This window comes from Podarcis pityusensis (genome assembly GCF_964106645.2).
Source record: "Podarcis pityusensis genome assembly, chromosome: 3".
NCBI classification, from domain to species: domain Eukaryota; kingdom Metazoa; phylum Chordata; class Lepidosauria; order Squamata; family Lacertidae; genus Podarcis; species Podarcis pityusensis.
Genome location: NC_138026.1, coordinates 57,926,348 through 57,941,952, shown reverse-complemented (window position 1 = coordinate 57,941,952; position 15,605 = coordinate 57,926,348). Strand labels below are relative to the sequence as shown.

Below are 15,605 nucleotides of genomic sequence, written 5' to 3'. Positions count from 1 at the left end.
AATAATTTGTTTGTTTGTTTATAAATGGCCCCAAAAACATTTATATAGCAGTTTTGTGCATTGTTGAAAAACGATTTCTGTTCTCATCCTGAAGCAAAGTTCTTAACCCGAGGTACTATTTCTGGGTTAGCGGAGTCTGTAACCTGAAGCGTATGTAACCCGAGGTACCACTGTAATTATGAACATTTCATTCCCTGTAAGCAGGCACAAAACAGATGGAACACACTCTCATTCTTTCAGTCTTTCAAGTACAAAGGGTGCAATAACATAACTAATCTGCATTAAGTGAACTTGTGTATTTGCTCTTGTATTCACACTGTTGTTCTATGCAGGTGAAAACTGAAACACTCATTGGGATCTAATGGACTACTTTAGTTTTAAAATGGGCTTCCATATACTCTGTGGAACGTTGGACCCTTCTTCATTGAACAGCTGGCCCCCATGACATATGGGGAGTTTGTTGCTTGCTGGGAAGGGAGCGTAAAGCTCCTGATAATTCCTAGATGGCACAGTTTGTTTGGATCCTACTCATTAATACTAGTAGCAAAAGTAACACCACAAACAGAAACATTGGCATCTGTGCCAAGACTTACCCTTCTTGTAACTATTGGGTCAATTTCATTGGGATCTCTATGTGCAAGCATCATTAAATCAGCATTCAGAGTCCGTATCCTCTGAAATCTCAGGCGAATATAGCGAGCTGAAGTGAATTCTAGCAGAGCTGGAGAAGGGTCATCTGCGCTTGGCCGTCCATTGATCAAAGATGTGTGAATCTACAAAGGAAAATAAACAATAGGAGTGTGTTAAATGACAGTTCTCGGTCTTTCTAAAACCACTAGGGCTGTAGCATCCAGCATCAGGTATTGTGGTAGAGAACATGAATGCTTGAGGAATTTTATATCTGTGAATTCTGAAGCAGACTGACCTAGGCTGATGTGCAGCTTAATGTGTAATTAACCTTCGGGTTTCACACTTATCACAATTTTACAATACAGTGCTCAGCTCAAAAAAAGTACCTCAAAAAAAGTACCAAGACTTGTTAAATGTGTACATTTTATGACATATTAAGACATTTAGAAATACATATAATTAGATAAAATTAATGTAAATATCATCTTACCTTTACATATAGTATCACAGATATATGCACTTTGTGATATAATGTGAAATTTTCATACAGATTTCTTAAAAATCACTGATTAATGTAAAATGGACATGTTAAATTAATATGGTTCTAGACCAATCCATTCATCAGAAGTGGAGAAACAACTATGCTTTCAAAATAGTCTTTCTCTCTCTCTCTTTCTCTTGTATATGTCTCCCATCGTCCCCTCATCATTCTAAAATTCTGCTGGGTAAACTGATGTGAGCAAATCTGAGGGAGTCTGGTGAATCCTAAAGGGGTTAAAAGGAAGGGTTGGCACTGCTGTTTGATAACTTAGAATGACTTTGAAAGCATTCTAGCATCTAATAATGTCACACTAATCTATGGCAGATTGCCGGTAACCATTTTAGCTTTCACCATATGATACAGATAACCAAGCTATATATCCAAACTGCAAATGAGACTGTTTCTGGTAATTATGTTCTGCATTTTAGAACCGGTCTACACATGAGATCTGTGAGTGGCTCACTCCCCCCAAAAAACCCTTTAAAAATCAGGGCCCCTCAAACTGGATGGATGCAGTAATGCCATAGGAAGATGTCTTTAATATCTCTTCTCAGCAGTCTTCGCCTACAAGCTGATATTAATCCTCCTGGGGGGAAAGATAGGCACTAAAACTGTTTTCCTAGCAAGACTGGCTTGTTTGTGACATTTCAACCACAGTCAAGGTCCATGGCTAAAGGGTTAACTCTCCAGCACCACTGCCCCATTCTGATTGATTCTATTGGCCCTCTATCTACATCCTCATTTAATCCTCCCCCCCCCCAAAGGTGTGAAATCTAATCATAGCACTCTCATGCTACATGTAGCTTGGCTTAGGGAACAGTAAGAAATGTTTCACATGAATGTGTCTTATTTCTTCCATTTCTGGTTATTCAAATGTTAGGCAGTAAATGACATTCCACGTGCAATTATGAAGACTATCTGTATTCTTTAATGTCTGGTTTCTTCACTTGTCACAATGGAAGAGAAAAATAAACTTCTATGATTCCTGCTTTAAAGCTTCTGAAAACTCAAATTCTATATTTCTATTTTTAAAATCATACATATGCTGCTTTTAAACCAGCATAACCATATGGTAGCTTCATGAAGGATTTAACAAAACATTTCTTTTCCTCCCCTGCTCACAGTTTTGGTATTTAAAAGACGATATTCTGCCAGAAAGTCCACAGAGTACAGTCACTCCCAAGTTGTTTCTGACATATAAAAAATCCCAGCTGTTTGGCTATGCTGCTCAAAGCATTCAAGTTCACTTATTTTTCAAAACAAATGACATACTCGTCTGAGGTTTTCACTGGTGCCTTCTCAAGAGCTTAAAAAATGTGTATATTTACTGAGAGGTCAGATTCTGTCTAAAACCCTAAATACATTTTTTTTTTTGGCCAGTTTCTCCATTTGCATACCAAAACCACTTAGGCCGGGGGTGGGGGGTGGGGAGGTTTGTCATCTGAGATCACAACAGACAAAGACTGTCCTTGCACATCACATTAAACTATAGTTAATGTTTAAAGGTAAAGGGTAAAGGGACCCCTGACAGTTAAGTCCAGTCGTGAACGACTCTGGGGTTGCGGCGCTCATCTTGCTTTACTGGCTGAGGGAGCCGACGTTTGTCTGCAGACAGTTTTTCCGGGTCATGTGGCCAGCATGACTAAGCCGCTTCTGGTGAACCAGAGCTGTGCATGGAGATGCTGTTAACCTCCCCGCCAGAGCGGTACCTACTTTACTACTTGCACTTTGACGTGCTTTCGAACTGCCAGATTGGCAGGAGCAGGGACCGAGCAATGGGAGCTCACCCCGTTGCGGGGATTCAAACCTCCGACCTTCTGATCGTCAAGCCCTAGGCTCTGTGGTTTAGACCACAGTTTACCTATGGTTTAAATGAATGAGCAGTGTGCTGCTACCCACTGCTCAACAGTGCCTGCTTTATTTCTTCCCCATTGGGGATTTGTTTTCCCCAATCAAACTATGAACCGTAAGTCAAGATAAAACTTGATGGTATGTTTGGAGAGAAACAAATGATGAGCCCAGGTTTGGATGAAATGACAGGACTAGGCTTGTGGCCATTTCTCCCATCATGGTGAAATCAGACGAAGTGGGGTGGGTGGAAGCAGGGACTTTTGAGCTTTGTCCATCAACATGCTTTTTTAAATTCACAGTTAAACATTTAGCAGCAGATCGACATGATGTGTGACTGGGGTGATCCTTAGCAAATAACTGCGATGCTGCTGCAGTTACTTGACCTGACATGGTGAAATTTCCAGTATGATGTGGTTGTATTCTTAACCCTGTTGTTGTTTTTTTACAGTCTGACCAGGAGCGTTGTGGGATACCTTGTGGCATAGCTAGTTATGTGCAATGGGAAAATATGGACTTTAATATATATTGCCTACTTTATACAGCATTCAGAATGTGTAGTAAATGATTTCTGGCTATCTTAGCACATTAATAGTTTATTTAACTAATGATTAGACTCCATTCCATTGACTACTAATGAATACAGAATTGAACTGCTTAAAATGCACTGCTTTAAACCCACAGCAAAATGTCAAGTGCTGTTCATGTCATATTCTGCTTCAGCTAACTCATTCCCCAAAGAGGATAGGCAAATGTCAGCTTAATGAATTGTTTAGCAAATACTGTTATATGATGGACAACTTGTACCTCACACAACTTAAGCTAAACTGAAGAACTTCTTTTTCTTTAGCAAGTCACTTCCTTCAAGCTACTTGCACCTGAAACTTAAAATTGCTTCTCTGATATATCCTTTTTCTTCTACAGTAGTGCAATTCTTGCATTTTTCATTTTTGAATGGAAAGTAATTTGTCAGAAAAATGTCTTTTGTGAGATATTTAAAGAGATTGTTCAGTGTCAAAGGAGTGGTTATTAATAAATCACAGTGTAATAAGAAATTCAATTCCCTTAAAGTATATTTGTCATGCACCTTTTTTCTTTATTTCTTTTTTTTTATATATAAAAAAGGCCTTTATTACTGCTCTAGCTAAAACAAAGCCAAAATATTATAGGAAGCTGAAGCTTTCAACAATAATTACTCATACTAGAGACCAATAGGCATTTGAGTAAACATGTATGATTCATTGCAACATTATGCAAAAACAGTATGTAAAAAGGATAACACATATACCATTTGCTAATATTGCTTCCATTTGGAGATGCTGCTTATACATTTAAAAAACAATAACAACCCTGAATTCTGGAATGAATTATATAGACTTAATAAAATCAAATGTTTTCTAAACCTTGAAGAGATGCTTATTGCTGATACTGCTAGCCTTTTTTTTTCTGAGGATAGATGGAAAAGTCCTGTTTTCCTGCTCACAGACCAGAAGAAGGGCCTGTTGGGAAATGTAGTCTCTTGATTTAGATGTCCCACTATATAGGGAAATAATTTTTGGTTTTGTCTAAGAGGACAATCTTGAAGACATTTTAATTTGGGCATGATGCAGGAATCCAAGACAAAAATGCAGTTTGGATTTAAAACCTACAGAACATATTTGAAATCATTACAGTCTTTCTGCTTTAGGCTAATGTAGAACAGAAAAAATATAAGCAACAGGCAGAAATTCAACAAGTATGGCTTTGCTGCAATTTTTTTCTCCTTGAAGTTTTTCCCTTTACATGATCACGCAGAGAAGGAATCTGTGACTGGGGACATCAGCATGCTTTAACAGAATTTTGCATTCTCCTAAATGGTACCCAAAAGCACTGCTAAAATTGTGGGAATTATTATAGCAATATATGTTGGTTTTATTCCTGCTTCACATCATGGGCAAGGTCCCGCGGAGAAAACTGAATGGTGAAAAATGACCATGTGAAGCAGCCTTTGGTGATCTCACATTGTTATTAGGCAAATGTACCACTTACCCTTATTGCAATGTATGATTCAAAATAGTGGTTGATAAGATGGCAGAGAGGATGGAAAGGAATGAGAAGAGTTTATTTGTAATTTGACTTCACATATGAAACATCTGTGTAATAGGTTCAGTACTGACAGCTTAAAGTTGGAGCAAGATCTGTATCTGAATCACAACATCCTGTTTCATTCCAGTTAAAATATAAACCAGAGAAACACAGATGTGACAGTTTTCAAACTGGAAATATTCTATGTCATGAATTAAAAAAGGGAAAAGATACATAAGAAACAGAATATTCTTCATAGGAGGAACCAGGCATTCAGACCATTCATGCTGTGCTTGAAGCTTGGCAGTAGCTCTAAGCCAAGAACAAACTCCTGCTGCGTGGCTGGGGATGAAGAGACGAGCTCTGACACATCATAGCACTATTAATCCAACATGTATAATAAGACAAATTCTTAACAATACTTAGCAATGGGAACAACTTTACCATCTATCACTATTTTCTCAAGCTAGGTACCATCACTGTATAAATGTTATACATCTGAACTAGTCACTGTAGTTACAAAGGATTGCCTTTAAAGAGCCATGTGACAGGCAAAAAAATTCAGCAGGTATTGTTTTTTCAGGCACTCTATTTCCACGTTAGCAAAAGTTATTAGATTTCTAAATATCAGGCAGCTGTTAAAAACTGTGGAGCTTCTGTCAGGAAAACTAGTGAAAGACCTAACAAGTATTAGCTTCCAAACACAAACGGAACACTCTATTTATGCAAAATGATTATAATATATTATGTTTAGGAAAGACGCCTCTCTTTCCCACTGTCTGCACTTGTTGTCTCACAACTTCCTTTTATCATTCAGTGAAAGGCAATAAAGCAGAACCTCCAGCCTTTCACCACAGGGATTTACTGAGGATGCCATGTCAGGTGATATCTGTTGATAAAAGATAGGATTCTTTACACCAGCTGGCAGTCTGTTTCAGCAGATACAATTCAACATCATGTATCATGATAAGCTATACTTGCTGAAATTTCCTCTTCTATGCATGGGATTATGGAGAAAGCTAGAGAGTTCCAGAAAAACATCTACTTCTGCTTCATTGACTACACAAAAGCATTTGACTGCGTCGACCACAGCAAACTATGGCAAGTTCTTAAAGAAATGGGAGTGCCTGATCACCTCATCTGTCTCCTGAGAAATCTCTATGTGGGACAAGAAGCTACAGTTAGAACTGGTTATGGAATAACTGAATGGTTCAAAATTGGGAAAGGAGTACGACAAGGCTGTATATTGTCTCCCTGCTTATTTAACTTATATGCAGAATTCATCATGCGAAAGGCTGGACTGGATGAATCCCTAGTCGGAATTAAGATTGCTGGAAGAAATATCAACAATCTCAGATATGCAGATGACACAACCTTAATGGCAGAAAGTGAGGAGGAATTAAAGAACCTTTTAATGAGGGTGAAAGAGGAGAGTGCAAAATATGGTCTGAAGCTCAACATAATAAAAAAAAAATGGGGTGGGGTATATAAACAAAACAGCATCTTAAAAAGCAGAGACATCACCTTGCCGACAAAGGTCCATATAGTTAAAGCTATGGTTTTCCCAGTAGTGATGTATGGAAATGAGAGCTGGACCATAAAGAAGGCTGATCGCTGAAGAATTGATGCTTTTGAATTATGGTGCTGGAGGAGACTCTTGAGAGTCCCATGGACTGCAAGAAGATCAAACCTAGCCATTCTGAAGGAAATCAGCCCTGAGTGCTCACTGGAAGGACAGATCCTGAAGCTGAGGCTCCAATACTTTGGCCATCTCATGAGAAGAGAAGACTCCCTGGAAAAGACCCTGATGCTGGGAAAGATGGAGGGCACAAGGAGAAGGGGACGACAGAGGATGAGATGGTTGGACAGTGTTCTCGAAGCAACTAATATGAGTTTGACCAAACTGCAGGAGGCAGTAGAAGACAGGAGTGCCTGGCGTGCTCTGGTCTATGGGATCACGAAGAGTCGGACACGACTAAACAACAACAACAACATGCATGGGATTGCAGCCTGAACCAGTTGTGAGATTGGTCCTGCAAAGGTTTTGCTTAGACTGATGAAACAGTCCATTTTGCACCCTATTCACAGTGAAATGAATGCCAAGTATTCCACATTTTTCCTAGTTAATTTTATCTGATCACTGAGCTCTGTGTGCACAATAAATAAATAAATATCAAAGTGTTTGTCATATTTTTGAGGCTTCCTCTCAAGTACTCTCCAAGGCTTCACCTCAGAAGCTACCTCAGCCAATTAACTTTCTAAAATTCAGTCATGCAAAATTCTTAAATTCTAATCCATCACTATGATTAAAAGGCAGAGTCTGTAAGGGGGTTTTATCTCTCACAAAAGGTAGCTCTGATCAAATTTTTCCATGTGTGTGCATTGGTGCAAGGCTGTTGACAGATAAGAGGTTTACTAGCAGGTAGACCTTGACAGGTTGTAAGTGTGTGGTCTGAGCATGTCTTCTCCTTTCAATTATTACATATCCATACTCCATTCCCATTTTTTCAAAGTGGTCATGTGCACAGGTACTTGTTTGCCAGTGTACACACATTTTTATTTTTTAACTAAAGTGCACAAAAACAAACTTTACCAGCATATTTTGCAATGAGGCAAAATTAAGGGTTGTGAATTTGGGGTGGGGTATATAAACAAAACATTGATTTCTAAAATCTCATTTTACATTGAAATCAGATTTCTTCAGAAGGCCTCTCTTGGATCCAACACTGGAAAGCTGGCCAGGAAAGTCTGCCTATCTGCCTGCCTTCCTTCCTTCCTTCCTTCCTTCCTTCCTTCCTTCCTTCCTTCCTTCCTTCTCTGGTGTGCTTCCCACTTTCAGCAGGAGGATGGTTTTCTAAATATGCCATCCCCTTTTGGATATAAGCCATGATGATCACATGATGCAAGCATTTTGTAAATATTTAAAAACTTGGAGAAAGCTTCAAAAAAACTTTTCTCTCTATAGCCCCAATTCAAGTATGAAATGGACAAGATTCTAGTCAGTTTCAGGTAGCTCAGCCAATACTGTGTTTTCCCCATCATTCTTTCCTCCCCTTTTGTCCTTTACATCACCACCTCTCTTCCCTTCCCAATTAATGTTTACAGCTCTTGATTTCTGCGTGTGTATCATGGAGGTTTGGCACAAGACTGCTGTTGCACAAAACTTGTATTATTATTATTTTTTAAAAAAATAAATACTAATAAGTGATCTGCAAATGTGCCTTCATTCCCACATCATTTCACTACAAATTCATCTTTAGCTGCCAATTCCTGTTGCTGTTGTTTTAATACAGAGGTTTTGTGCAACAGCAGTCTTGTGCAAAATCTCTGTATTAAAAATAAAAATGGAAGTTTAATAGTTGGTGGATGTTCTGTGAGCATGCCCTCAGCATGCAGCAACTGGAAATAGGCACACTTGGAAATATGCATTGTTTCAGCAACTGAAAGGAACCAACACGTCCCGCACCTGCCAATTCTTCCCAAAGAGCCCATTTTATTTTAAACAGCTGCTTTGCACAAGAGCAGTAAGGCACAAAACAGCTGTTAAATAGAAATTACAAACCCACAAACATGTCTTCAGCAACAATGGGAGGAAATTGGCAAGCTGTATCCTTTCCTTGGGGCTGATGGAAGCAAAATGGCTAGGTTGTGCTCAGGTGAGGAGCAAACAGAAGTAGGGGGTGTGGCAATAAATGGCAGCCAAGGAAACATCACCTCACATGTAAAAAAAACCCCTCACCCAGGCAATGTGCATCAAGTCAGGTAATGTGTGATTTTTATATATTGCTTTTTGTTCCCTTACTGTACTATCCTCCAGCTGGGAGAATCTGAATTAATGGAGGATAGCAGGAGAGAGAAATGTGGGTTGAAGGTTGGATGTAGAATGTGTGGGTGCCACAAGAGAGAGAGAAAGAGATAGAAGCAGCTTCAAATCCACATGAAACTTGTGGGTGAGATTGTATTTCACTTCATGGGTAAATTACGTTCACTCAACACACTGTTACTTGGGATTTTTGGCTTGGGGATCAAGTGATATATCTTAATTAGAGTTGTGTTACCAAATAGGCAGGCCAAGGACTAATACAATAGCCACATGAATTACGTGAGATACGGGAAGCTTCAAATGTGCTCAACCACCACCAGAAAAGCCCTGTCGCTGGAACCTGTCTGTCTCACATCTCACGCCAAGAGAGTAATGGCCAATATATTAATCTCAATATCTGGGCAGCCTCATATTGGCACAGGTGGTCCTTCAGACGAAGGCAACTGTCTTTAATTTTTGCAACAGCAACTGAGAGAAACTTCCAAAATCTGGAGGCTTCATATAGCCAATAAAATTTTGCTCTTTGGGATAATAATGAAAGTTATTTGCAACATTCCCGTTGCCCCTTAATAGCATTCTAGCACTTAAACAAAAGTGCTAGAATTGTTCAAGGCAGTATAGGAGTTAGACCACAAACATGACCAAATAGGTTTACTAACCCTTTCACCCTTAAATAGCACCGGCTTGTTCTGAACAGTGTGTACTTTGTAAATTGTTACATTTAAATCATTTACTATCCTAGACAGTTATATGAATCATGTTATTAATCATTGTTCTGTTTTCTACAGATGACATTAATTACTATCAAGCTTCTATAACACAAAGCCAGAATGGAAAGAAATTATTGTCAACGGAAGGGTATCTTTATTTCAGCTTTCCCCAAGAGAAATAGAAGCAAGTCCCTTTCTCTGTTCTTTTTTGAGCAATACAAGTTTTCCAATCATTTTTATCCTAGAGCATAATATCTACGTACACTTGCTTAATAGTGTTATTACTTCTTCTCTTTTTGCAGACTGAATAGCTTACTGAGAAGGTAATTGTATACAGAAAGAATCCCAAATACCAATCTTTTTTCTAGTTCAAAATCCACCTCAAAGGTCTTTTGAGAAAAAGCTTTTTCACATGCAAACTTGAGAATCATTCATGAGCATCTATATTCAGAAGTAACCCCTACTGATTTAAATGTGGCTTGTGCCCTAGAAATTGTGCTTAGGACTGCAGCCCTAACACCTCTGCTGTTAAAGACCAACTACACATTAATTGTGGGCAAACTACACATTAATGATGTGATTAGCAATCACATGTTATGTGGTTTAAAATTATATATCAAGCATGAGGGCTCTGATTGCTGTCTGGATCACAACACATGGGTCAATTCAAGCCTTCTCCCAGCTGCATGAAATTGCCCCCCTTGGGCCCTTAGCATTAAGTGGGGGATAGCTCCCATCAGTGCCTATGTGAGCCTTTTTCCTAAAATTAATTGCTACATGGGATGGAGGCAGAATTTCTTGGAGAATCCTGCTGGGGAATAAAAGCTTAAACCTCCTTTCTCTACCTGCTGTGACCTTGATAACAACTACACACACACATGCCCGGTATTAAGTTTTAAAATGTGATTGCTAATCGTGTTGTCTGTGTGCCACTTTGAACCACATTTATTCTTCAGTAAAGTGAACAAACACTGAGTGTGCTGCTCCATGAGGAGAAAATCGCAGCTGTTTCACCGCTCCCCCACTCTTGCTGCTACCCTATCACATTTAGTCTACTCCTTGGGGTGCACATGATCTGTTCGTTGGGCAACTGCTCCTGAAATGAATCTATCCTACCCAAGTTCCAATTGTGCAAGGATAAAAATGCAATTTAAAACTGCTGGTGTAGCTTGTGCTATATAGGACCAATGTGGCCCAGAGGCTAAGCAATCGTTGAATAGTCAAGCAGTTGAGCCAGTAAGTAGAGAAGCAAGAAGGGTATGAGCAGGTAGGCAGGCAAGCCACCAAGCAAGCCAGCATAGTTAAATACATAGTGAGGTGATCAAGAATGGGCAGTTTGAGAAATGCCCAGTCTTTATTAAGAAGCAGATTGTTCAAACACAGAATCCATGCCAAAGTGGAGCTGGAACCCACTTGTGGCATCTGGCAACAACAACAACAACAACTTCTATTATTTATATGCTGCCCATCTGACTGGGTTGCCGCAGCCGCTCTGGGTGGCTTCTAGCAAATTAAAACATCTAAAAATCAGTTGTTTATCAGCCTTGCTGAGCTTGTCGCTTAGCAGTAGCTTAGAGGTGACTGAAGTAACGGTGCCTACACACAACAGACAGCTGATCATCTGTTATCTCTCTCCTGTATATGTACGAGTGAAAAACAACAACAGGTTGACCAGAGACACGCCATGTCAAACCTTCTCCCTTCTTTAGTGTACTGGAACATGCACTGAGAAGATTAGCAATCATGAAAAAGAAGCATGAAATATGAGTATTAAAAAAAAAGAGTACAGTGGTACTGCAGGTTACAGATGCTTCAGGTTACAGACTCCGCTAATCCAGAAATAGTACCTCAGGTTAAGAACTTTGCTTCAGGATGAGAACAGAAATCGTGCTCCGGCGGCCCGGCGGCAGCAGGAGGCCCCATTAGCTAAAGTGGTATCTCAGATTAAGAACAGTTTCAGGTTAAGAACGGACCTCCAGAATGAATTAAGTTCTTAACCCGAGGTACCACTGTACATTGATTAGAATGGAAGGGTCACTGGGTTTATTTCATATACATGCATACAGAGATGGTGGGGAGTTTAGAACACTTTGGTAGATGTTGGCTTCCTTTTTTTGGGTAGGAATTACATTTGCTATATTCAACCAATTTTACTGGGCAGCACGATGTCACAGCGATTTTTCAAACCACGCTGAGTTGAATATGTTTCAGTTTTGAGTACTTGTAGACATGTCGACCCTTTGACCCTATGGTGTTGACACTCTGAAACTCCCAGTGTGAAAGGATTAAATCAGGCTGTGGGGAGAATTGGATTTACAGTTCATTTGTAAGTCCTTTTCTCCTTCTCTCCATGCTTTCCTCTATCAGCCAATCAGTTTGTCCTGAACACCTATTCAAGCAGCAAAGGAATGAAGGAGATCTAAGAGAGGCATTGAGAAGTACCAGAGTTCAGCACTCCTGACATTATTGGCCTGACATTAGTGCAGCTCAGGAATGAGTTACATAGAAAAAAGGAGTTTTTCAAAAGGAGTCAAGACCTACATTTCAAGGGGGGGGGGGCCTTAAAAATGGATCCAGGTGTTAGCAGATGAGCACATGGTAGATGAAAGCAGTAGCACAGCTACAGTGTCACTGCTTCTCTCTGAGGCTTTTCTCTATACAATCTGTAACTGTGGCTAAATTCTGTTGGCGTGATTCTTTTTATTTGATTTTTTCCCCTTTTGAGTTGTTTATGGATTTCTAGATTCCCTTCAGTCTCTAAATGTGTGTTTTCAAGCTTCCGTTTGGATAGCCAAATTAAACAAAGACTGACGCATTTGTTAAATCAGTTTTATAGGGACAGGAAGTTATCCGCTAGCCCTTATCTTTGTGCTGTATCAGGAGGGACCTAGCGTTGAGAGTATGGAGGAAGCACTTGAAAAGCTACCATATTTCACATCAGAATAGAAAGATGCTGAATTTTAATCTTATTTCGATGAATTTGTCCAGCACACATACAAATAACAACACTTGAAGCCCAATAAAACCATGCTTTTCTCAAGGTTGTTACTAAATTCTGTTTCTATCTGTGCTTTTCCATGAGCAAAGCACATGGAAATATCATGTTGTGTCTCCTGACATTTCTTTAGTTTATTTGAACTAAGTATATAGGGATATTCTCCATTGTGCCAGGACTTTTATGCCACTGAACTGATAAATAATAGCAAAACTCCTGGCGGAAATAAACAATAGTGAAAAACTACATTTTCATTGAACTCTTTGAATGTTGTCTTGGCATAATAATTTTGAGCATTAACTGTGTTTCCTAAATTCCCTGTGAAACGGTTTGGGATAACACATTGTCTAAAAGAAGAAATCCAGAGCTGGGTCCATATTTACGCCACAGTTCTGCATACAATATACCTTTGTTTCATACCCCAGTCTCCGTTAGAATAATTTGCAGCAACTAATGTTACTTAGTTTCTAGAACCTTATGCAGACAGATACTAAATCCACTGAGTGGTGGTCCTGTATTCCCTCATAAATGAAAAAGAAGTATAAATGTAACCATGTAACTATATAACCAGGCCTCTGGCTGAATAAACATTCTATGGACTTTCAAATGTGTTTGTGGTTTGTTTATGATGATGATGATGATGATGATGATGATGATGATTAGGTATTTTGTGTTCTCACTTTGTATTCTTATGTGACCCTCAGATGAAGGGCAACATAAAATATTTTATCTCTACACACACAAACACACACACAGTCTTAAAAATACTAAATGGCATTGATTTACAAACAATACACACCTTTGAGTATAGAATCCATATCCAACACCCATGCCTATATCTGTCTCCAGGATGCTGTGTCCTTGCCTGACTCCTGCTTTCTCATAACTAATAGCTTCTTTTAAAACTCCTTTTACTGCACTGCTGTACTTATGAAGAATCAATACTGCATTAATACTCCCCATCTCTCCATGGGGAGTGTGCTTTTACCTATAATCTTATCAGGCAATCAAATGCAGTTTGATTAAAGAAAATGTGCAGGTGCCTTCTGATGTCCCCCTTTAAGGTAGTTTTAAAACTAAAGAAATCAGGAAATAGTTCATAGGCTAGGTTGTATAATATAGCTTCACATTACAAAGTTCACCAGTCATTCTCAGATAATAAAAGATATGTGCTTATGCTCACTAAAAACGGATCTTATTATGACCATTACCTCTACCATTCAGCGGCTGAGTTGTATCCAGAACCTCTAATCATGGATTTCAGGGTGTTAGCAATTCACTGGCATGATTAATTTGCAAACTGCTTTTGTTCCCAGGAATAGTCACCATGTAGACCTATACATATAGGACTCAAATTTATAGACAACAAAAAGTCATGCATGAGTCAGCTACCAATAAGATGGGAAGGGATGAGCAATAGACTAGAAGATGTAACTTAAAAGTAAAGCACAGCTAACTTAATATTATTTTGGAATTAAAAATCCCCCAAACAAATGTGACTCTTTCAGATTCACATTTACAACATCTGACCATCCCCAACTTCAGCAGAGAAGAAATACATGAATGCAGTAGTGCAAGGTATGGTCATAATGCAGCCATCTTGCTGAAGCTAATCAGGTATGTGTTAATGCCTAGGTGGAAAAGATGCCCAAGAACTGTCAGCACCCATGGGATTCTGACTGGTATGCTGGAATATGGCTGGAGATGGATGTATCTTTACTATCTGGTTTCTTGAACACAAGTCATTAAGTGTTGGCTTATAGGTGTGAAGGAGACATCACACGCCACAGAAGCAACTTTCACCTTGCATTTCCTAAGATACAATGCTTTCAAACTGAGTGTAGCCACACATTCAGCTGTAAAATTTCAAACAGGGATAATTGAGGAATATTCATGCATATGAGTGATAACTGAGGGATAGTCCTGCAGTATGAGTGACCCCAAAGATTGTTGTTGTTTAGTCGTTTAGTTGTGTCCGACTCTTCGTGACCCCATGGACCAGAGCATGCCAGGCACTTCTGTCCTCCACTGCCTCCCGCAGTTTGGTCAGACTCATGTTTGTAGCTTCAAGAACACTGTCCAACCATCTCGTCCTCTGTCGTCCCCTTCTCCTTGTGCCCTCTATCTTTCCCAACATCAGGGTCTTTTCCAGGAAGTCTTCTCTTCTCATGAGGTGGCCAAAGTATTGGAGCCTCAGCTTCATGATCTGTTCTTCCAGTGAGCACTCAGGGCTAATTTCCTTAAGAATGGATGCGTTTGATCTTCTTGCAGTCCATGGGACTCTCAAGAGTCTCCTTCAGCACCATAATTCAAAAGCATCAATTCTTCGGCGATCAGCCTTCTTTATGGTCCAGCTCTCACTTCCATACATCACTACTGGGAAAACCATGGCTTTAACTATACGGACCTTTGTTGGCAAAGATTAATATAAGATAAACAGGACCTGGGATTTACAGAGGTATGGGGTGATGAAGGTACATGTGTCAGTGTTTGAAAAAGCAAAAAGGAGGAAAGGGTTCTGACCTCCCTTTGTCTCCTCAGCCTGGTCCTCGGACCCTTGTCGGCACAAAAGAGTCCACGAGAATATCCTTGCAGGGTTTTATTCTTAAAAGTCTTTGTGCAAAAGCAACTGGCACACAACAACACTACCAGCATTCACTAACTAACCAATCAACCTCAGCCTCAGCACCAAACTAACATTTCTCACTATATATATACAACCTAGTGCAGGCTGCTGACTCATGCTTACCCAGCTTTATTCGCATTAAAGAAACAGCGGCCATTTTAGCCGTAACAGCACGTGCTGTGCAGTTCTTATGGAAATGCTGGACCCAGGGACATAGGAGAGAATGTTGTAAGCCCTCTGTGTATGCTCCTTGTCTGAGATGTGGCTGTGTATCTTGGTGCACATACAATGGTACCTTGGTTATTGAACAAAATGCATTCTGGGAGGTCGTTTGACTCCTGGAACTGTTCAAAAACCAAGGCGCAGCT

General features: G+C 39.6%; 1 protein-coding gene across 7 annotated transcripts in view; it reads right to left on the bottom strand.

Annotated features, from left to right (window-relative positions):
* LAMA2 (laminin subunit alpha 2) overlaps positions 1–15,605 on the bottom strand; it is a 380,508-nt gene that overhangs the window by 247,569 nt on the left and 117,334 nt on the right. For all 7 annotated transcript variants that reach the window (XM_080999463.1, XM_080999466.1, XM_080999467.1 and 4 more), the window contains exon 5: positions 594–773. In XM_080999463.1, coding sequence (XP_080855589.1) covers positions 594–773 — 180 coding nt within the window. The remainder of the gene's footprint in view (positions 1–593; positions 774–15,605) is intronic.